A 25,201-nucleotide genomic window follows, 5' to 3' on the forward strand; every position below is an offset into this window, starting at 1 on the left:
TGGCAAAATTTACATTAGCTTCAGGGAAAGTTTTACATCAATTATAAAATTTCATCTACGCTTAAAGTTCTCTGGAGCTTGGCTTTGAGCCACCTTGCCCTGGAGATCTGTAACACTGGAAAACACTGATTTGGATACGATTCACAAAGATTCACAAAACTTTTTGTACAGGTTCAAAGATTAAAGATTTTAATTAGGTTTCATGCTGCCCTGTTGCCTGATGAAGCTGCAACGGATGTCATTGAGAGCTGCGTGTGCAAAGGACAGAATACAACTCTTAAACTTTACTATTCAAGGTAATCTCTTATACTTCATGTTTTGCTGCCTTTTTGGAATAAGATGTAGTGAAAGAACTACTGGGACTTTCTATTCTTAACCCTTAGCTTCAAACATACTTGTTATACTTGCATAAAAATAAAACAAAAGGGATCATCAGGGAACTTTAGCACCTCCCTTACCCAAAGACTTATACAATCTATTCTTTGAAGTATTTATAGATGTTTACCTTAGACACTGCCACATTACGTAGCATCAGTATACAAGAGCACTAATTACCAGTAGCAATTTCCTATGAAAGGAAATGAAGGCACAGACTGGAAATCACTCTTTCTTTTCTCCATGGATGGTATTTTGCTACAAATGACAATTGAAAAAGACTAAGCTTCAGGGATAAAAAGCCTATTACACAGATTTGAGACTAGATGAGTAAGAAAAATAAAGAATTCAGACCCATTTTGGAATTTTGGACTTAATGAAGGAGGATGTCAGAAATAAGAATTTAATAAAGTGTCCTGAGCAGCATGGGAAAACTGAGTAAAAACATCAGAATGACTTCAGCAAGATTACAAAAGAACACTGTTATGATTTTCAACACTGCATTTAATTGAAAAGCTGACGGGCAAAATCCAAGCAGACAGTTTTCTAGATGTTGAAAACTTTAGAACAGGGTGAAAAGAGAGTCCTAATAGGTATGCATTTAATTTTTAATCTTCTTATTTGTTAAGGATACATTTTACCTAAACATTCCTATTTAAACATCCCCTTCACATTCTAGTAGTTCATGGCTGTGAATCCTTAAACACTGGATCTGGATGTAAAGAATGAAGAATGCAAAAACATGGCAGTCCCTAGCAGAGGGAGGTCCAGATGTAGCAGATCCATTATATTCCCTTAACTGATGCTCTGATTCTGATTGTCACTGAACAGCAACTGAGAAAACGTGTCCTACGCTATTCGGTCTACAAGGTCAGGAAAACAAAACTTTTAAAAACAAAAGCTTATGCTAACATTCTGTGCTGGTTTTGGCTGGGACAGAGTAAATTGTCTTCAAAGTAGCTGGTATGGGGCTATGTTTTGGATTTGTGCTGAAAACAGTGCTGATATAACACAGGGATGTTTTCGTTACTGCTGAGCAGTGCTTATGCAGAGCTGAGGCCTTTTCTGCTTCTCCTCCCACCCCACCAGCGAGCAGGCTGGGGGGGCACAAGGAGTTGGGAGGGGACACAGCTGGGACAGCTGACCCCGACTGACCCAAGGGATATTCCAGACCATAGGACGTCATGCTCAGCATATAAAGCTAGGGGAAGAAGGAGGAATGGGGGGACGCTTGGAGTGATGGCGTTTGTCTTCCCAAGTAATGGTTCAGTGTGAGGGAGCCCTGCTGTCCTGGAGATGGCTGAACGCCGGCCTGCCCGTGGGAAGTGGGGAACGAATTCCTTGGTTTGCTTCGCTTGCATGCACGGCTTTTATTTTACCTATTAAACTGTCTTTATCTCAGCCCACGAGTTTTCTCCCTTTTACCCTTCCCATTCTCTCCCCCATCCCACTGCGGGGACAGTGAGCGAGCAGCTGCGTGGGGCTGAGTTGCCGCCTGGAGTTGAACCACCACACATTCACTGCAGTTGCTACTGTATCACTATAAACACATCTCACTGACGATCTTGATGCAGTAGGATTTGTTTTCTGTATGATCTCATATGCTGTTCCATAAGAGCCGCTGTCAACTGATTAAACTGTATTTCCACCTTTTCCTTATCATATTCATTAAAGAAAATCATAGAACAATTTTAAGCAAATTATTTTTTAAAATTGGACTTTATTTCATTTCAAAAGAAGGTGTAATCAATCAAGAAACAATACTGAATTCAAAGCCTTTCAGCAGAAGACGGTATCTGAAGCTGCTCCTGTACTCCTCCTGCTCATTCACCCTTGCCTGGGCAGTGCCCCTGCCTCTGACACTTGTAGATGTTTTCCAAATTGTAGAACCGATGCAGTACCCAAAGAGGAAACATGACTTTACCCACTTTTTTTCTCAGAGGGACAGGCCTTTAAACTTTGGGGAAAAAAAAGTTAGTTTTCTCCGCAGCGTATGGAGAGTAAAGAACTACAATGCCCTTCTTTGTAGAATAGTATGAGCACACAGTCTCAAAGCCCTAAAATTTCATTTCTGCTTCACTAAGGGAGGTTTCTTGGGTTTTTCCCACATCATAATTCAATGCAGTTCAACTGAATTCACCCTGCAGGGCATGAAATTCCCAATAGATCAGGTGAGACTTTAAACTGCTGTGACTTTACCTTTTATTAGTCCAGCTAAGCACAGAGGGATTGGAGAAAATTCTGTTTTAGGATGATTTACTCAACACTAAAGGTATAACCACAATTTATACATGAATAGAGCAAAAGTATTGTTTACATGGTAGTTATTTAAAACTGCTTCTCAGCAAAAAGAACACATATTACTGAGGGCTGCAGGCAAATTCATTTTTCCACTCCTGGTTTACTTTGTATGGCCTGTACTACTATACATCTTTTACGTAATTCATGTTTTACAAAGTTGTGCCACAGCCTAAGCAGCAAAGAAATACATTGCCTGATATAAACGACTGGATCAACTTTATAAATACATGGGATAGCTGCAAATCTGTAAAGATATTAACGTACCTTAATGTAGGTATACACAGAGATATTGTAAAACACTTTGCCCAAAGATAATATGACAAGCTAGACAGTCATTTCTTATCCAATCAAATGTAATTAAATCATTTAAATAAAAGCAAACCTTTTTTTATACGCACTTCTAAGTCTAATGTGAGGCAACTATAGTGTTTGTGTGACAAAGTTAAATAACATTTCACTACCTTTCCGTAGAGAATATACATAATTTATTAACTCTTAGGGAAAGTTTCTGACTCCTTTATCTCAAGAAAATCTTATATAATCATACCTCAGTTGGGACGCTTACCTTTAACTGAAGATGGCTTTTACAGTTATACCAGTAGGAAATGAATGACAAGCTAACAAAATGCACAACACACATCAATGCAGAAAAGTCATTCATTTAAGAAATTAATCCATGACGTATACGCATACACAGAGTTGCACCCAAAACGATCGGTTCTGAATGCCAAGTAGCAATTGTTAAGACCCATGATTTTTCTCGTATAAACAAGGGTTAACACAGCATCCTGCTTTAGCTTCATTTTTAGACCAGTTTTGGCATAAATTTCCAGAAATGATATGTGACTGACATGATAGAAGTGAACTGCTCACTTTGTAATAGGCCATCTCCTAAAGCGAAAATTTTCAAAGTATTTTCTATATATATTCTATTTTACTCTACATTTTTGCCAAGTTTCTTAGCTCCACCAGTGCTCTTGAATTTCCAATCTTCCTGATTTCTTTGTCAATAATAGAAACTTCTCAAAATAAGAGCTTATCTGTTTACACGTCAATCCTTTATTAGACTACATTAACACAATCCACACGATGTTACAGCTGGAAATCTGACACATTTTTTCTGGTGTTGCAGGAAGCACTTAGAGACCTCTAAAAAAAGATGGTATTTTTAGACACATAATCCCTATGCACTCTCTCTGGTCCTTTTTTTCCTCCACAGCAGGGACTATTATTGCCTTTCTGTACAATGTCCTCTCCTCATATGGTACATCACAGCTGCTGCATTCAGTTGGAAAGCTGTTGTTGTCTATTCCCATCTCTGAATTGCAAAGTTGAATGGGAGCAGGGCACACCCTGAAAGAAGAGAACTAAATAGGGAATTATTTTTACAGTCATGGAAGAGCCTGATGTTGCAAAATTCACAATTTGCTGATAGAAACTGAGGCCGAATGTGGTATGTGAAAGGACAAAAGTAGGTATGAAAGGAATTCCATTTTCATTATCTATCTCTATATATCTGTATGCAGATAACACTTCAAAAAATACATATAAAATGCTATCAATTATTTAAATATATAGTATATCCAATCTTACAAGCAAGATTTTTAAAAGCATACTGTATATCCAGTGATTGGAGGGAGGACCTAGATAACGTAATGTTTCCTCAAAATCATACCATTTCAATTCAGTCAAATCTTTGTCAAAATATGAAGACCCTATTGAAACCCTCAAAAACAATTACTGAAATTCAGAAAAACTGATATTAGTGGACTTCCTTTCAGAGAACTGGCAAACATAGCATAGAACTTTAATAGAAAGCTGTTAGGTAGGTATAGCTATTGGTTCCTTTTCCACACAGTAGCTGATGCACAGAAGGACTAAGCAATGCTCTCAAATTGAATTTCTCTCAAGGCAAGTTTAGTTGACTGAGCCAAGAACACAATGCTGGAGCTTCTGATTTGCAGGGCATGCTAGGACCGTATCGCTTCTTTAATCACAAGTACTATTCTGTGTTTCCTTCTAAAATAAGTGCAAAATAAGCAGTGCCCACTATATTCTCCTACAGCTCTTGGAACATCTTGCAAGTTGACAACATAAAAAAATGGAAATATTTCAGATAAATTGATTAAATTAGAAACAAACAAAAAGTAGATCACTTGTGCAGACTTTTCCAGCTTTTATCTATAGGAATGCGTTTGGATAGGGTAGTAATAAAAGAGTGGCAGATACATCACCTGAATGCAAGCACTGTCAAGTACTTGCATCAAACTTTTTCCTGCCTTTTTTTTTTTCCCTACATATCATTTCTGCTCTTAAACATATAGATGTGCAAAACCCTTGTAACTTGGGGAGGGGGGCATTTGGGTGGGGGTGGAGGAAAGAGGCCTTTATCACTTCTCATGCAATTTTGAAAACCTAGAAGACCAAATCTTTATTGCATTTTTTCTACACCTCATTTCCTTCTTTGCTGCACATGATATTAAGTCTCTTTCCCTTCGTTATGCCTTTGTTACTATACTTCTTCCGGAAGATTTAATCCTTTTATTCCCACATAAAGTTTGAAACATTTGTAGAAAGCACTGGAAGGTTCTGTAGTTCCATTTAGAGCATCTAGACATTAATTCACTATTTCCCTAGAGAAGAATGTGGCCTTTTTCTTCTCCTCACTAAAACTTCCCCCTTCCCCCCTTTTTATGACCTAAAAGAGACAAGTAATACAAATCAGACAGATCTTTTTAAATAATCCCAGGAATGATAGTTAAACCCTATGTAATTTGGATATATAGAGGAAGAAGGAGAAGCAGGTGAGCTAGGCTAGAACGCACATCACTAAAGGCCTCAGGAAACTGGAAATTTGTTTTTTGTTTTAGCTGCTTGATGTGTTCTATTTCCCATCTAAACCAATATCTCTAGTTTAATCATAGCCTTACCTCTAAGGGTAATTATCATTTTTCAATATTCTGTTTCTTTTTTGCATTTTGAGAAGCCTCGAGCACAAATGCCCCAAACAACATCTATACAGGACTCTAGAAACTGTGCGCTCAGTGACTCACAAAACCCCTATCCATCTTCTCTGCTGTTTTGTAGTCAAAGTACTTCCTTAAAAACTTGACAAAATCACAACCAGGTGTGGCAGGATAGTGGAGATACATATCAAAAGTACTCCTTAAATATTTATGAAATTATAAATGTCAGCCACTCAGTTTACCTTTTTACTTTTATAAGCAAAATTTGATACTTTTATATATTAAAAAAGCTCATACTTCATTTTTTTTTATACTTTCATACTTTTCCCCTGGGATTTGCCAAGATACTAAAGAGAAATCTTTTTCATTCTTCATATAGCATAGACACCCTAACCAGACAGAAGCTTCATTTAGCACCAGACATTTGTTATGCGACTGAAAGAAGCTACACAGTAAATGACTGCAGCCAGCACTGCAGACCCCAAGACAAGACATTATTCTGGTTTGTTCTCAAGGGTTTCCTTGGGCTGAGTTCAAGAGAAACTAATGGCAGACTGTTTGCAACTGCTAACAAAGTGCAATAACAGGTACTACTGTGGCAGGACAGCAAAACACACATAAATCCAGCACACAGACATTCAATCTCATGAAAGAGTACTACGTATAAATAAGGCAAATAGTAACAAATTCTGAAAGGAACAGTCAAATGACCAAAAAACATACACACTGCCTAGAAGCTGTTGAAAAATGCTGTATTAGAAGCCCCTAAAACCTTGAATGACTCTGTAAAGCTAAGAAGGCTACACAGGGAACAACTCAGAATTTAGAAAAGCTCGCTAAGGGAGGAGAATAGGAAAGGACATAAAAAAAAATTAAACATAAACAGTGTAGTAAGAGGGAATTTGACAGTGTAAGAAGTTGTGGAGGTATATGATATCAAAAAAAGATTCAAAGAAATTAATGGACAGTAGGTTCATAAACATATGCTACAGGGAATACACAGGGATACATCTTCCAACATCGCAAACCCAGTGATTGCAGATGCTGTGGGAAGGGAGGCAGGCTCACTCGCTCTGCCCTAACAGCGTTTGCTATTGCCATTGTCGCAGACGAGATCCTGAGATTGATCGACCATTGAGCATTTCTTGTGGTCTTGCCATTCAAAAGATGGGAGGAGTCACACTACTGTGCCACACCCAGAGTGCTATCCGTTACATCATGGTGACTGGGATTTGCCACCGGCGTGAATTTATTCATGATGTACCTTCACTGATCTCAGCTTCCCCAGAAATCCATCTGACTTCCCTTCTTTATTTTTTTATTTTTTTGCCATAAAAGGAAGAGAGAAACACAGATTTAAAATGTGCATGAAGTGGTACGTCTCTGTGTACCCAAGTCAACACACCTATGTGTTGAATCAAAGGAATGTTCAGCCTTCTTAATTGCTCCTTCATTTTAGGTAGTGAGGGAGATGTTTAGTCACTCTGCGGAGTGACATGCAATTGGAAACATAAAATTGTAGCTATGCAAATTAGACATTTCTCTGAAAGGACCTGTGATAGGCCTAAAACACTTGCAACATCAGGACATCCAGTTTACCCAGTCAGCTCTTGCAACTTCAGACAGGAGAGTATCAGGAAACAAAATGTTGCTGAATCACTCCATCTTTAAATTGAGAAACAAATACTTCTGATGCCAAAAAGAAAGATTCCTTTCAAAGCAGATTTTCTAAAATGTGCTGTAAATACACTAAATATTACAGAAGTCTACTGACCTACCTAAGAAAATCATTAACAGTCAGACGGTTTGCATGTTGACTAATGATGTATTTACTTGTGTGCAATAGGAGACAGGATTTTTTTATGGCTGGTCAATAGGATCGGACTGAGATATTAGAATTAATTGCAAAGCATCCAATGATCACAGGTGGGAAAAGAAAGCAAGGCGGTTGTGACTGTAGATGAAGACAACTGAGAACGTGGCTTAAATAACATGAGCAACTGAAATAGACAATATTTCCTTTGCAAGTTAAAAAGTAATGTGTGCTTTTTTCAGATTGACCTTATATATATATATATATATATACACACACACTCTCATAGACCAAAGACATCAGAGAGCTCTTTAAATAAGTGCTTTAAGGAGATCAAGTTTTCATAAACATAAACCTCAGAACAGTTTAGAAGAGCAAAATGTAAGAATTGAAGAGAACAGAACAGATAAAGACAAGAAGCCTGGTTGGTAAGAGAACAAGAGATCATCTGAATAAGATACTTTCAAGTGCAAAGTTCTTTGCAAAATGATGCAAGGGAAAGGGAAACTGTATTCTGATTTAGACAAACTGGGGAGAAAAAGATAAGGAGGAAAAAAAATATGACACTGGTCAAATGTTTTAAGTTTCTATTCCAAGATCAAATTTCACAATAAATACAGTTTAATATTAAGAAAAAATAAATAAAACATGTTTTATGTTTTCTGGGGGATCAATCTGGTATTAATTTTCATAACACATAAAGCTTAAAAAAAAACATTTTAGGAATGTGGGAGTTTTAAATTTTATTAAGAATCTCGATTCTGAGATTGTATTTCCTTTCTCCTCCTCTTGCTGTTTATTTTTAAAGCAGTTAATAACACTGTGGATCAAGTTTCACTGTGGATCAATAATCTATAGAACTGAACTAAGCATTCCTTTCTGAAAAAACACAACTCATAAGTACAGCAAAAGTTACAGAGGTGTACTATGGACCTATGCACCAGTAGCAAGGAGTCAACAGTTGCGTTCAATAAAACACTATTTCTACATGCACACCATGATTTTTTGGTTAGCTTTTGTGTTTAGGGTATTTCACTGAAGCTTTATGTTTCTACTACAACAACATGTGTTTTAAATATGAAGCAAAACCACAATCTCTTTCAGTGTAACCTCTGAATGGAGATGACAATCAAATGTTCGTCCTACCTCATTTTGGAGGTCACGGATCATTTTGCTCTTCCTTTCCATTTCAGTCTTCAAAAAGTTAATCTACAAGTTTGAAGAAATGTGGAGTGTGAGTTGTTGAAATGTACCTAAACATCAGTTCAACTATTAATTATTTTTCTACTCTACTGACAGCTTTGAAAAAAAAAAAAACAACAACAAACAAAAAAACCAAAACACAAAACCAAACAAAAAACTGTTTATATACCAAATTGGTATAGGCCACAGTTAGGTATTTGCTGAATCTACAAACATTTAGCATGATATTTACTAGAAAACTTATAATCAAGAGAAGAAAATTGCTGTACGTAAATAGGCCTACTTTGCTTTTGCACCAGTAGATACAGTGTTTACTTTTGGTAATGAAGCCCAATCTGATCTTCAGAGAACTAAGAATTTTTACAACATTATTAACTGATTTTATGATCTAAAACTTTTTATACCCTCTAAGGACACAGCATCTATCACAGCAGGTTTCTAACACAGTTATTTGGTTTGAATGCTACAATACTGGTCCTAATGAGATTATTCCACAGAATCAAGGGGTTTAAGTGTATTATACGTGAAAGCATTCAAATCTGGTCTTTAGTTCCCACTTAATTCAATAATTTGGCTTGGAAAGTAGAAATTCCAACCTTAGTTTTGAGACTGAATTTAATCAAACACAGTTTAAAAGACTGTTTTTATACATCAGTCTAAATTTCTCTCAGGATTGAGCTTTCCTGCTGGCTTATAGAACATAATGGGAGAAAGAAGGATGTAATTGTAACAAAAAGGATTAAAAGAACACATTCATTTCACTTTGAAGAAGGATGCTCTTGGATACCTTCATTAGCAAAATATTCGTCCCTATATACCCACTGCCTCATGCCGCATTCTCTCCCTTGATACAGAAGTCTACCTACGTTCATGGGAAACTACCATTGTTCTGACATTGCAGCAGACTTAAGAAAAACAAAACCTCTGTAAGAAAAGAGATTTAAATTATAGGGATGTTGACCTAGAGATTAATGGTTTGGATGTCATGCAGATAAAAAATGATAGTGAATCTCCATGATATGACAGCTGTTCTTAGAATCATGTCCACACCCAAGTAGACAGATGTCAGTGATTTAAAAACCATCACCAGACCTGACATCACTCTCATCTGTGTCAAAAGAGAAGTCAGTGAACACGATGATCACTCAGGAGAGAAAAGTTGGTAAGGGGTCCATGAGACTAGTGCCACCTGACACGCATAAATTGAACTTCTTTTGCAAACCCTTCCAAAACTTTGTCTAAGTGGTTTGGTTATGGAAACACTAACTCCACATCCAGCTACCGCTGAGGGCGATGTTTTAACAGAAGATGAATATATTCAGCACTTGCCCAGGAATCACGTCTACAAATACTGAAGTTTAGTCCATATATACTGTATAATACATATGAAGATTTTGCACAACAAAAAATAAAGGTCACAATCAAAATATGAGCTCAAGATTAATAGGAAAAAACATAAAATAACTATTCCCGTGGTGGGTTTTGGTTCTTCAGCTGTTCAAAAGATTTGCCAGCTACCATTAAATACTGACAAAAATCACATACCAACCTCCGTTAAAGAGTGTTCCCTTTCTTAGTCTTAACTCTCAAGGGAATATTAATATTCCTTCAAAGCACTTCACTTCTAAATCTGAATATACATGAAATAATTAAAGAGATATGATACCAAAATTATTATCTGTGTGCTCTCTATACATAGCTTGTAAGTATCAGCTTGGATCTTCTAGGGGAGAGATATTTAAGACACCACAGTACTGTTCATTTAACCAGCAATCTATGTTAGTTAAACCAGTAATTTTTGTTAATTAGTATTCACATACACATGCATCTGATATCACTGATGTGGACATCTTAAATAGTGCAAACTTACTGTTTTAGCTTATCTGAATAATTAAAACAAATTTTTTTTTTACATGCCTTTCTTTTTGAAAAATAATACCAATGTTAATTAAGAAGTCATTCAATTTTGCTTTGATATTAAACCAGCATTTTTAAAGCTCTTCTTCTAAATCTCTAACAACTGAAGAACCACTTAGTCATAAAGTACAGCTATAGAGAGCTACATAGAAGGGATTTATATGGCTTGGCTACTGGAGCTAATATAAAGATAACCCTATCTATCCATTTAAGTGCACCTATGTCTATAATTTCATGCTTTAAGGCAGATCAGTCTGTATCAGACCATTTGCATGGTGCTTTTATTCAGTCCCAAGGACAACGCATAATACCATTTTCCAGAAAAGAAGTAGGAATTCTACTTTCAGTCACCAAATCCTGACAGCATAACAAACAAGAACGGTCATTTATACCCAGCTCTAAATTAAAAGGCACAGAAAATGGAATGTTGAAACTAAAAAACTCTCTACAGCTCTTCCTCCTTTCTACCCACTCTTTGTTCTTGTTTGACATTCACCTCTTTCTACATGTTGGCTGCCTTTAATTACTATCTAGCTGTAATTATGAAAATACATAATGAAAATATATTGTTCTAAGGCTGAACTTTGCAATATTAAGCAAGGACACTGCTTCTGTCTCCTGGAGACAGACATCCAAAGTACTCAGAGCTTTGTGTGTTTCAGAGCTCATTACGTTTATTAAAGGCAACAGCTTCCATCCAGTGGCCTTTATTCACAGCAGTTTGTGACCTTGAAATGTTCAGACTAAATTTTTCCCCATCGAAATACAGAATGCTTTAACAGATGGCAGTGATCTAATTCTAAGAGTCACACAATAGTTAGTTATTCACTACAGACGAAGGATGGAAAATTACCAATGTAACGTCGCTACCCCACAGTCAAAGCTCAGCTGTATGCTTATTTGCTTACCTCCAGACTTCTTGTATCTTGCTTAGGACTAAGACAGGAGCAATTAAGGTGGGGTTGGAATGCATTCATTAACACCTAACTATTTTGGCAGCATCTGGAAACCTTAACACACTCAATATTAATTTTCATGGTCTAATTTTCAGGTTGTAGTGTAAGAATTGACTCCAAAAGCCAGGGAGAACTGGTTAGGCTATTACCTAAACCATAGGAAATATTCTTTCCTTTGGGAAAAAGCATTCTACAAAGTGTTAAATACTTTTGAAGCAAAGCTAAATATATTTTTACCTACTAGGATTTCTTCAGTGAACGTAACTTTTTAAGCTGTACGTTATATTTTAATTAATAAAACAGATTTTTGTCAAAAAGACATTTAGGACCTGTCATGAGGGCTGTTACTAAACTAAATAAATATTTTTGAAGTGAAATGAACATCTGAACTTTTTATTAAAAATATGGCAGACATGAGTTTGTGATGGTTCTTAAGATTCTTGTTTGGAGGTGGATATCTCTGAATTAAATTCCCCATATACTCTTAGTCTTTTATTACTAAGAAAAACCTTGATTTTTCTTACACTGATTTCACAATAACCATATTGTTTATTTTTACAAGTCACACATAATGTGTTACTTAATTCTCATTTTTCAAAGTGAACACCGAGCAAGTGGGAAAAAGGCATTTACACAGACGTATTTTGTCCTTTATTTTGACAGACAGTACTATAATTGTATTGTCAAACAATTCCATCACCATGTCTTTTTAAAAATTGTTAGTATGATATAAAATACCAACAGAAACAAAATGTAAAAGGCATACTAAAAGCTTACTCTACTTTGCCAAACTGTTTTTGAGTATTTTCCTGTTTCATTCTTTATCTTCTCCTTCATCCAGAGCTATCCAGCTCTTCTTATAAACTTTAATTGCAGTTAACGGGAAACAACTTTGCAAACCTCAAGGTTACTTCCTAAAAAAATAACTTTTTCTTAAGATACAAGCAGTTAGTGTGAAGTACAGTCAAGTGAAAAGCGCATCTCCAAAAAGCTCCAAGAAGCCTGTTAACCTACTGCATAGATACAGAATCACTACTTACCCTATTTTTCAAAATCACTGGGGGGAAAAAAACCAAACCAAACAAAAAAACCCCCAACTTTCAAGTTACATGTCTTGCTTGCCCTCTGTCTTTTTGTTAACAAAAGTGAAAATTAGTCCACGGTCCCTAATCCTGTTTCTGGAAGAAGTGGTTCCACTTCACATTTAGAGATACAGCTTGCCATTATAAATAAATGTTATAACTGCATAACAATCTATTATATATTGCTTAGGTATTTGATATTAAATGCAGAACAAAAAGCTCTGTCAACCTTTATCAATTGTTAAAGAGGACAACAGGTTATTTGGAATTATGTCCCACATATTTTATATACATGTTATATAACTAAACCCAGAACAGTGCTTCTGACTAAAAAGCTTTATCTATTTAAGAACTGCTTTTTAGTATACAAATAATCCACAGTTCTAGCGTGAGATGGTCTGTAGAGAAGCTCCCTCACAAAACAAGGCTTTCTGGAAGACTGTATTTGACCTTGAACTTTGCAACATAGGGCTACTCTAAAATTTAAACCACCCGTATCATAACTAGTATTCCTCTGCACATTTTACTATCCCAGGTAGAGCAGCTGAAACGTGAGCCATAAATTTATCCCAGGTTTGCCATATATCCTCTAGAAAAGACCTGTCCCAGGACAGACTGCTGCTGTTCTTTATATGTTAGTGCTACAGATGCAGAAGAACCCAGAAAGGGAGCGCTCACTCCTGCTACGGGCCCCCAGGTCAGCCCTCAGTGCGACTAGTAGTTTGAAGGACAGGAGTGTCTTCACATCTCTTTTTTTTGTTTCCTCAAGCCTGAGTTGCTGCTTCCACCCTCAGAAAGTTGTCACTACCCAGCAGCAGCTCCGCCGGCCGCTCTCGGAGAGACTGTACCCACCAGCACTTCAGCAGATCCTCAGAACAGCAACTTTTCAGCTGCCTACCATTCTTGGCTTCTCTCATCTTAAAGGGCCCCAGAAATGGATAAGCACACACAGTAACGTCGATAACATTGTTTCTGATGAATCAGTTGTGCAACTGAGAGTGAAGAGTTTTGCCATGCATTGCAGAAGATGTGGATGCAAAGTGTAATATATTGCTGTGGTGTCTCCATTGTTCTTTTGATTTGGTCGGAGTCCTTGAACACCTTCCAGGTTATTTTTCATGTAATTTGACTTAATTCTTGTAAATTCTTAATTACACTTTTGCATTTATCTAATAAAGAACACCTTCAGGCAGGTGTTCCCTGTTGAATATACGCAGCCAATTAACATACAGTGAGCATTGTATTATGCCTCTTTGGCAAGTGCAGAAAAGAAGTATTTCCAACCCCCCTCCAGTGTTTTATTCATTTGGCTTTGAGAAATGTAATTCTATTCTTATTTACTCTGATGAAAATCAAGATTTACTTCACCAAATCCTGTAGAATAAAATGTGCTTAAATTGGATTAGAAACAAGACTCACAATTCATTAAACTAGAATTAAATTCAAGCTCCCATCCTCTAGCTAGGCTTGCCTCAAAGTACCTAGACCTTCTTTCACAGCAATTGTATTGCTTTCAGAAAAACGTGAAACACATGGAGAAACCAGGTGCAAAGTAACCCTGTGTGACAGCAATAATATCTATTTCCCTTTCTATTGCAGCTCTCATCTGAGGATCCTGAAGCACTTTTTGAATATTCATTCAATCTCACTGTATTGGTGAGCTTCATTATGTACATTGTACCCTGAGGCATAAAGAAATAAATGTCACAAACCAAGGACACAGTTCTGCTTTCCCTAAAATCAGTGGCAAATTTAATTTCTATTACTGGCAATTTTTATAATACAGCTCAAAAATTCAGTTTCTCTAACCAGCTGACAACACTCCAAGTCAAGTTCTGTTGTACACTCAGAGGGGTTTTTCCTGATTTCTGCACTAGGTAATATTTTTGCTTACAGTAAACAGTAGATTTTGTTTGACTTGTGTAGAACAAATCTTGTGCTCTTTCCCAGTGCGAGGGTGCGGACTGGATTTACACAAGGCACTGCTGCTCAATTTAAAAAAAGCACTATATCACAAAGAACAACAGCGCCAATAACCCATTCAGTACCTCTGAGATCTATTTAACCCACAGCTGAATTAGTCTTGAATATCAAAATCTAACAGAGACATTAAATAACAAAATACATTTTCCACCTTTAATTTGTAGGACTAGAATTCATTGTGCTGATAAAGCTTGTGGGAATGTGTCTGTGCACCTGAGAAAAGAAAACTTTCAACCAGCATGTTCTTCGTACTTAGCAGAGACGACTAGGTTCTCATGTTTTCTTATTTCTGGACTATGTATCTTGTCTCAGTACAAAATCACCTTAAAACAAGTGCAGATTTTTTTAGTTGAAAGAAACCTGCAAAAGGAATAGTTTAGTTCAAAATCTACATTGTTTCTAATTAGAAGGTAGCATGTAAAACATGCATTCTCAGCTTGTTCACTCAGGGCATAAACTCATGTCTTGTTCACCAAGGGCATAAAGCCACATATTGTAAATATTTGCTAAATTTTGTAATTATTTTTAAACATCTGTCTTGGAGCAACCTTTGTTTTGTGAGCCTGGAAGACAGTAAAATCTTACTAAATAAACAAGTAATTATCCAATATGAAACTAAAAATACATCTATAAAACCTTCTAGCAGCTTTTCAAGGCCAGAGTTAGAATCACAGAACACTTGAGGTTTGAAGGGACCTCTGGAGATTATATAGTCAACTTATGCTCAGTGGCGTTTGTGTTATAGAAATACTACTAACCAACATAGGAAAAAATTCCTTTTTACGTCTTAAATAGCAAACATGATTCTACCTTTATTTTTTTTCCGCAATAGCAAAATGTGGCATCTTATGCCCCACAACATTACAGTGCTACACAAAAATCCAACCAATTGTACAGTTTATCCAGAAACAGAACTTCATTAAAGCATGAAATCTTAATGGGACCAAACACCTTCCTATAGTGATAATTAGATCAAGTCTGGTCAAAATCGGACACTCTATTACCTATTTTATTGCTGAAAATTGGTAGTGATTCCAAGAAAGTCAATGGGTGTATGACAGTGTATGTTGGTATAGATGAGACGTAAGGCTCCATAAAGATTACCTCATCAGGGAAAGGACTTGGGCCCAAGTCTCCAGGCCCAAATCTCCAAAAGCGTATACACACACCTAAATCCCACAGAAACAAGTGAAGACATGGATCTTAGCAATTTTGAACATACAAATTTTTTTTCAGCTTCCTTCTCCTGAAGCTTGTAGACTACTAACACTTCAAATCCAGATTTTTTACATGCAAAGTTATTTGAGCTCATGACAAAATCTCAAGGCAGAAGGATTAAAAAAAGACAGAAGAAACAAACAAAAATAACGAAAGAGGGACAGGGAATCACTCACGGTAGCCTGCTGCTTTTCTGCTTTTTCAGCTGCCTCATTAAGCTGCTTTTGAAAGGCCTCCTGGAGAGATTTCATTTCTTCCCTAGTTTGTTGAAAACACAGAACACAAACTTCATCAAAAGTGTCCAATAGGAAATAATTCTTCAGATTCAAGAAAAGGCACCTTTAATTATTCAGAGCAACAGACAGATGTACTGTGTCTATAAGTCTTGCTAATAAAATCATAATGACCCCATGAACAATAGTGCCAACTCAAGACAAAAATTATCTATGATGGAAACTGGCCATCTTTTACATCTACTGAATAGCCTGCCGTGCAAAACATCTGCCAGTGTATAATTTCTAGCAAAAAGGATTGGCACCAAAAAAATGAGGAAAGTGAGCTACTGAAAACACATCAAAATGGAACCATATTATTATCAATAAGAACTAGCTTATACCTGCTTTAAGATAAATAAATAAATAATGCTCTGATAAAATTCGACCTTTACCTGGCTCTTTCTAGAGGCAAGCAACACAAAATTCAGTAGAAGATTCTAGTAGACAAGGAAAAAAAAAAAAAAAAAAAAAAAAGAAAAAACAACACACAAAAAACCCCACAAAACCAAGAGGATAATTGCTTGGATTGGGCTTTATTTGAACCAAAAAACCCCTTTGCATTATTGATGCAGTCAGAGAATTTCTCCAAATTGCGAGAATTACGGTGGGCTGAGATCCTCTGCTGGCCATCTCTTTCTACCCACAGCATATGACACTTTGGAGCTGTGGCAAATTAGAGCAGTGACATATTTCAGAAGAGCTGCAGAGCTTGTTCAGGGCTGTTGCTTGCATGGGTAAACCTTCACAGAAGACCAACACGGAACTGGGTTTACACGCAGATAATAATTTAGCCCAGCGAAAACTAAATTGGAATGGAAACCATCTAGTTCATACAAGAGCAGAACTTGTGAGCTGCTGGATCATCTTTCTTGTTAGCCAATAACTCTACTACTCATAGCAATTTCGGCAACACTAGTACAGAACAGATTTAATTGAAATAGTGACTGAGCAGCATGAAACCAATGCACCATCAGCACAATACAGCATACAAACAGGTGCAATCATTTCAAAGTGCTGATGGTGCACAGAATAAAACTTGAGGTATCATAGTAAGTGACCAAGTTTTACTGGCAACTTGGGAAATACTGAAGAATTCTAACAAAAGGGATTAAAAAAAAAAATCTAATTTGAAGTCAGCAGAACTACATCTACTTACACAAGCTGAGATTCTAGCACTCTAAACTTTACTCTATCATCCATCACTGCAGAGAATAATCAAAGCTGTTTTCACAGACCAAACGCAACTCACGTTTGTCCAAAGAAAGAAGATCATAAGATTAATATTGGGATATATTTTGAATTTTGATTCAAATACAATAGATTTAAGCATAAGGCTGTGTTCACTGTTCTTCACTTGCTGCAGATGAAGCACAGCCTGGGGCTCTTGGCAAATAAACTGTGACCCTTAGTAAAATTCTGTGAAGGAGATACCCTGCCATATTTTTAACACCTCCTTCTTACTCTGAACTTCCACACCCCTCTGGAAGTGAAATCCAGTAAGCCTGTAAACAGCTGTCAAGTGACCTTAGTAGCTCCAAAGCATTTTCTTGGAGTATATTGCAAAAGCCTTTTATTTTCACAAAGAGGGTGAGGGCTGCTCAGCAGCATATTGCACTGATCCCGGGTCTATCTCTGGGAACTGCTGCTGTGCAGTATACTCAGTAGCTGAATCCCTTAGAAACAAAAGTCAACATGTACTTTTGGGTGGACCTTGCGAGACTTTAAGGGGTGATTTAAAGAGGAGATTGGGAAGAATATTTGTAGTATGTCGTAAAATTTTCCCTTAATTTGCCCTTAATTTTCCCACCTGCAATAAAGATCTATTTAGTAAACAGGCCATTAATATTTTTAATCAATTAATCTCTCTGTTTCATAAAAGCTGCACAACAATCAAACCACTACACAATCACATTCCTGTATGAAGGATGGAGTCAGTGACAAGGGCAGCTATGATGCTGAGACATACACCTTCAGTTGCACCCAAGCCATGTAAGTGTTTAAATAGAACGTTAGTTGAAGTTTTGCTTTCATCATTTAATAGATTTGTCTGGAATACCTGAAAGATTCTTGTGTATCTGATTCTCCTCTATCACAGTAAAAATGAGAACATCTATGCATATTGTATTATGGCTCTTATTTGTTGTGTATTGAAGAACTGAAGGTCATTTTATCACAAACCTTCTCTGTAGAAATGCAATTTCATATGTACTTCTATTAAATACAATATCAGCAATAAGATGGCCATGGGATTTAAATATTGCATTTCTAACAATGAAAGAAATATGAACTTTATTAAGTTTTTCAATAATTTTTTTTTTTCTAAGGAAAAATATGAAGTATAGGTGCATTCATTATATAATATTGTTTCAGTGAAAGTGATCTCTATATTGCCTATGTTTTCTTGTTATTAAAACTGTATTGATGTTGTTAGTTGCTGGTCTGAATTCCAAGAATTAAGAGAAGCAGAATGATGAGAATTACTTGCGATCAAGCACTAAGAGACTTGAGACTAAGGACCAGACTGGGAGCTTGCATTCCCAGGCATAGAAACTCCTAAATTTCTTGAGTGCTCAATGAATAATCTGAAGTGAATATTCTTCTCTCCTCCTGCCTTCTTCACAGATATCCAGAGCAAGTATTCCTACCTTTGCACAATGACTAGTGATTTTGAGTGTCTACATGCATGAATATTTAAGAGGCCTGAATAAATATATATCATCATCTCCAAATTCAGAGATTGAGATACTTTAATAATTCAATTAACAGGGCATTACCATCCACTAGTAATTTTCGAAAACTTCTGATTTTATTCTCTTTAAGAGAAAATTTCATGACTAAACCTTCCTGAGAAATTAAAAATCCCTTTCTTTATCAGATTAGAATCATAGAATGGTTTGGGTTGGAAGGGACCTTAAAGATCACCTAGTTCCAACCCCCCTGCCATGGGCAGGGACACCTGCCACTAGACCAGCTTGCTCCAAGCCCCATCCAACCCGGCCTTGAACACTGCCAGGGATGGGGCATCCACAGCTTCTCTGGGCAACCTGTTCCAGGGCCTCACCACCCTCACAGCGAAGAACTTCTTCCCTACATCTCATCTCAATGCACCCTCTCTCAGTTTAAAGCCATTACCCCTTGTCCTTTCACTACAGGCCCTTGGAAAAAGTCCCTCTCCGGCTTTCCTGCAGGCCCCTTTAGGTACTGTCAGGCTGCTGTAAGGTCTCCCCGGAGTCTTCTCTTCTCCAGGCTGAACAACCCCAACTCTCTCAGGCTGTCCTCATAGGAGAGGTGCTCCAGCCCCCTGATCATCTTTGTGGCCCTCCTCTGGACTCGCTCCAACAGGTCCATGTCCTTCTTATGTTGGGGGCCCCAGAGCTGAATGCAGTACTGCAGGTGGGGTCTCATGAGAGCGGGGTAGAGAGGGAAAATCACCTCCCTTGACCTGCTGGCCACGCTTCTTTTGCTATATCTCACTCCAGCATTTCGATATCTTTTCCTAACATACGTCCAATATCAGTAAATACATCATTTGTTTCAGAAACTTCCCCAAATAACATTCCCTGCCCCTATTTTACTGTTATAATCATCAGATTCTGAAATACAATAGCATTTGCAGATTCAAGTAAAAGGAAAAATGGAATTTCCTAGTCTGACAGTTTTCAGTCTGGAAACAGAAAGAGAAGGGAGGAGGTAGGGTCTTACCTTTGCTTTTGGCCCAGTTCCAGAAGTTTCTGCACATCATTTTTGGCTGATGCTTCATCATTTTTCAAAGACTGATAGCAAAGGAAGAACTCTATTACCAAAGAGGTCTTTAATATTACTCATCTGTGAAATGATTAATTTGGTCCTCTTTCATTAAATGTTCCCAGTGAATTACAGATATTACCACTTGTGAGAAACAGAGGAACAGCCTGACTTTTCTTTTACCGTAACTCACCACAGCTAACTGTACACAGCTGTTTTTCAAATATTAAATGAGAGCTAATCAAATAAAGTAAGTAGATTTAGAAACAAACAAATAACTAAAAGCACTGAAATTGTATGACAAAGATATGTGTCTATATACAGAAGATACTACTACAGCTCTTTGCCTATATCTGGATCTCTGCAGTGTCGAGTCTAAAATATCTCGCAGTATAATTTTGCTGAATACTAGATTCAATTGTGCTGCATAAGAAATCCAATTCTAAAATAACTGTTACAAGGAGAAGCACATTTCTCTAAAAAGTAAGAAGAAACCCCCTACCATAAAAAGGAGTAATAAAGCACTAAAACAAACAAACAAAAGAATAAAAGATTCAAGAGTTCACATTAATTAGAACCAGAAAAGTCTGGAATATAAGACAATATAACATTTTAAGATAATATAGCACAGTACTGATACATTGTACCAGTATTCTTCTGTGAACAGATATAGGGATTTCACTCCTTATATTTTTTCCATCTAGCTTACATCAACATGAAGATAAAAATGCGATGTCAGAAAAATACTGTCTTTTAAAATGGTAGGAAATGGAGACAAATCTCAACTGATAATGAGCCTGAAAGTTTTCACCAGACCAACAGACTATATCTGGAAAAGACAGGCGTGCTCCCAAGTGAACATCTGGCGTTTTCAGGACCTCAAATCTAGAGCAGGATTTTTAATCCACTTTTCACTCTGAGAAGTTGATTTGACTCCAGAGTTAATCTGACTACGGCCCTTTCAGCCTACCCATGACACCGAAAAGTTAAACGCAGAGGTGTCTCAGCTCTAGCTGCTGGCTCATCTAGCACAATTTGTCAGCTAAACTTGTAAAGTAATGCCCTGCGGTACATCCAGTCAGTCCGTGTAGATGGCATGTCAGGTGGGTAAAGTGAGCAGCTAAACTAGGCTGAGTATATGTAACTCATCAGCAAAGATGCAACCTGCAACAGCAAAGGAAATCCTCTATAGTAGCTGCCAGGACAAATGCGTGGTAACTCCACTAAGACAGCTTATTCTTTTTCTTTCCCTTCCTTTTTTGTTCTACTATGCCCTATTTTCATACTTACTTTATTTTTTTGAGTAAGTGGACAAAGGGCCCAACTCATTAGGGTTACATTTTCCATAAATATGTCTGCTTTATGTTAAGTAAAAGATCAACAAAACAATAATTATTCACATATTTAAAAAAAAACCAAACAACACATTTTTTGTAATAAATAGATATCAATATGAAAAAGTCAAGGTAAGTAATCCTATAGAAACCAAGAGAGAACCTAACCTGGAGGTTTACTTTAATTCCCTCGAGTTCTTTAGAAGTCTTCGAGAGTTGACGAAGGATATTGCTCCTTTCCTTAAAGACTTCTTTCAGCTGTCTTTCCAGTTCTTCATAGCCCTGTCTAACACAGAAAATAAAAGCATGAGATCTTCTCAAAACATTACTCGATGCAGTTGAAAAACAGTCTTAGTTCATCCAAATTGAATTAATTCCAACACTTTTTATAGATTCCAAATTGGAGTGTGTGTCCCTGTTCACCTATATAACAATGATTTCTCCTAATGTAGATAAATAGAAGTTTAACATGTCAAAATGATGTGCTGCATCTGAGTATGCAAATTATCAAGACTGAAACACTGCAATTGGTGTATTGTCTGTGATGAACAGGAGACAGAAAGGATGTATTTAACATGCGTGGTGGTACATAGCCTGAGATTTTTCTTGTTTCTTGACATTCCATGCAAGAAACCAAGCAAAACTTTGAAAGAAGTGTGAAGTTTTGTGACACCCAGTAATTTGAGGGAAGGATGATTCGGATCCATTTTAACTTTGTAAAATTTATTTCATTCTGCAATTTCTCCTCACTTAAACCTCCCCACAGTATAAACTAGAACTGACAAATATGCTAAGAGGAGTCAAACTTAATTATTAATTAATGGATAAGTCAAAATATTCTATCCTTTTCAAAATGGTAATTTTTACTTGGAATATAACTATACATTTTAAAGTTTTTATAAAATCCACAATGAAATAAATCCAACACATATTGGTTTAGGTTGAATGAAACACAGATCCAACTCTCATACTCCATTTCAGAAAAAAGCAAAACATTACAGTTTTTTTAAAACAACATAATTTTTCATTTAAACCTGTCATTTTTAGGAAGACTGATCAGTAAATTGAAAAATCCATTCCTTCTACAACTTAATTTTATTTTTATTTTTTTTCCTCCTTGCTCTACCTTTGGTTCTAAAAAGGGGGAAAAAAGAACCTCAACTCTGCCACACATCAGTACTATTTTATTATCAGATACAAGACCTTGAAGTTAAACAGGAATCTTAACATTCCTTTAATGGATTTTGAATACAGATTTTAGAAAAGAAACTCTAAAGCAAATTAAATATGCTATCTAATACCAGACCTATCTATTTTAGGAATAGACAGCTCATGAAATATGATAGATTTATGAAAAAAAGAAAATTATTCTATATTAAATCATACTTTGGATACCTAGAAGAGATGAAAGTGTATAAAACATCTCTTTCATCAACACAAGACTTTAGGCAAAGAAACTTGACGTTATACTGAAGCTTCAGCAATAATTATATTTGGCTTTGACAGAATGTTCCAAATTAAAAAGCATAGAGTTCTTTGAGTTTGCATCTCTAATGAAACACAAAACACGTCCAATTTCTGCTTGCTGCTGTAAAACAAGAACTGAGATGTTTTGGTCTGCAATGTAGCACCCTCAGTGAAGATCTTCAGCACAATTGCTAGGTCAACTGTTTAATTTTACAGTAGAAGTTCTCTTTTAGAGGAAAGTTGAAATGGAAAACAGTACTGAAATCCAGCCAGCCCCCCCCCCCCCCCCCAATATTCTTAAGTTTTCCCAGAATAGTACCATAAAAACTACAATCTTCTAACACATTCCATAGCTGGTAGATAAAAAGCTGAGCTGTCAGTAAAACATTTTATTCTCTTGATAAGTTTTGCTTTTTCTTTCAATACGTGGATGAACTTTATTTCAAAAAATTGTGGTTTCAGACCATTTCGATTATATTCGTCCAGCAGAGGAAAGGAAAAACTGCAGATCTGGTGGGGGAACAAGAAGTACCTCTGAGAATGACGGTGAGAAGACACGGGGTGAAGTCAGTGTAAGGAGATAACGCCAGGACTCAGCGTGTTTACCTACTAGTAACTAAACAAGCACCCATAAGTAATCTGGTTATCCTTGATATGGATAATTAGCGTTATAAAAAAATAAAAACTCTCTCAAATAGAGATCATGGAGTCAAACTCATCATGGGTTGACAGGAAAATCTATATGCCAAGATTATGAACCTTCCAGAATTTAGCATTATTTACATGGAGGGTTTGGTTCAAATTTTTCTATCAAATTGAATGAAAGAACCTACACAAACTAAACCAAGCTAGTGCTAGAATACCTGATAAATAGTAGCATTCTGGTCGTTACATGCAATGTAAATAAAATCTCCTACATTAAGTTTCACATCGAAACACGTATAGGATTTTTTGTTACTGCTCCAGCTATGCGTGATTTTAAACAAGGTATACATCACTGTAAAAGAGCTGGCTCACCTCAGCAGTAACAACATTATGTGTAATCAGCTTGACAAGCTTCAGAGAATGCTCCCATTTTAATTTGCCAATGAACAGAGGTCAAGGAGGAATTTCTTCCTGCTAAAGTAATCAGGTAGTTTCACTAAGGTCATCGCTTCCGTTCCTCTTTAAGCGTCACAAAAAGCACGTTAGGCTCGATGGTCTCTTTTGCCATCAAAATTGTGCTTTTGCTTAAAGTTAAACCCTGCATTTAAAGAAAAAATAATTACCTGCAAGTGGTAACACTCTGTTTTAATGATTCCTTTAAAGGCCCACGCCCCACCCCACACACAATTCCAGTGTAGCTTGAGCATTTAAAGGCCATCTGTCCCAAGCAGCCACTTATGGTGCCCCATGGGTATTCAGTTGGCACAGATTTCAGTGTATTGCCTTCTAAATAATGATACATACCGATTTGCATAAACTAGGACATCTCCCGAATTTTTAAATTAAGTTTGATATAAACTATGCATGCACTTTTATTTTCCTTCATATTATCTTTTATGACATGCTGGGCAGGGAGGAGGACACAAAAAGCCAACAACCAATTTGCCACAGTGAGTCACAAAACAGACCAAACTCTCAGTACTACTAGAAGATAATTTTTAAAAAAAAGAAAGAAGAATGAAGATACAAGACATAGCTATTAGATCTATTAACTATTAGGTCCTCAAAGGTTTTTAATTCTGGACAATATTATCTCCAATATCAAGCTTTGGCTGTTAGCACTGTGTCCAAGAACAGTGCCCATGGATTTGAAGACAGTAAAATTCAACTCTGCACCCATGTGATAACCAACAAACCCTCAGATTAGCCCATCTATTTTGGTCACCTCTATTTCTACATTGCAAACTTGCGTCATTTAGACCAACAACGTGCAGTTCAAATGAAAAATGTAAGTTTGTAAATATGGTGGTCTAATCATACATCACTTGGATTATTCAAGAACTCTCATTTTCCCACAGAACTGAATACATCACTTTCACACTTCCTTAATATTAACAGGATTCTCAGGATTGGGTTTAAGGAAAGATCCATGGTCAACTGGTTTTCTTATTCTTCCCTTCTTGAATTCTAAATAACCAGATTTTAGCCTCCCATATATTTGATAAGCACTCTTTAAAAGGTTTCACACACATATATGCAATATAATTGTAAGTACAGATAGGCAGGCCATTCTAGAAGAAGTAAAGTCACTTTTCCACATCAGCATGCCCATACACTGCAGCTGTGCTATTATAAGAAAAGCATAGTGTATTTTCTGAAGCTAGATTTAAAAAAATATAGATATTTCTACAATGACATGGTAACATTTCTCTCATATTTGAAAACACATCAATTACAAAACACAGAATCACAAATACAGAATTTTGTCCTGATGAATATCAGCAAAGTCCTCTGAATTTGATTAACTAAGAAGAAGATTATTTGTCTAATTAAGAAAAAACTGCAAGATGTAAAGCAATTGGACCAGATATCAACAAGACTTAATCAGCATAATTCCTGTGGTCAGAGAAGACTTAAATTGA

The 25,201-nt window shown here is 36.6% G+C and overlaps 1 protein-coding gene across 2 annotated transcripts in view; it reads right to left on the reverse strand.

The window, feature by feature from the left end:
* Positions 1-25,201, reverse strand: part of LUZP2 (leucine zipper protein 2) — a 326,231-nt gene that overhangs the window by 90,745 nt on the left and 210,285 nt on the right. For both annotated transcript variants that reach the window (XM_069804063.1, XM_069804064.1), the window contains exons 4-7: positions 21,336-21,453; positions 19,792-19,862; positions 15,991-16,072; positions 8,602-8,664 (exon numbers count right to left, since the gene is read on the reverse strand). In XM_069804063.1, the coding sequence (XP_069660164.1) occupies positions 8,602-8,664; positions 15,991-16,072; positions 19,792-19,862; positions 21,336-21,453 (334 nt within the window). The remainder of the gene's footprint in view (positions 1-8,601; positions 8,665-15,990; positions 16,073-19,791; positions 19,863-21,335; positions 21,454-25,201) is intronic.

Source organism: Haliaeetus albicilla, chromosome 16 (genome assembly GCF_947461875.1).
Source record: "Haliaeetus albicilla chromosome 16, bHalAlb1.1, whole genome shotgun sequence".
In the NCBI taxonomy this organism is placed as follows: Eukaryota; Metazoa; Chordata; class Aves; order Accipitriformes; family Accipitridae; genus Haliaeetus; species Haliaeetus albicilla.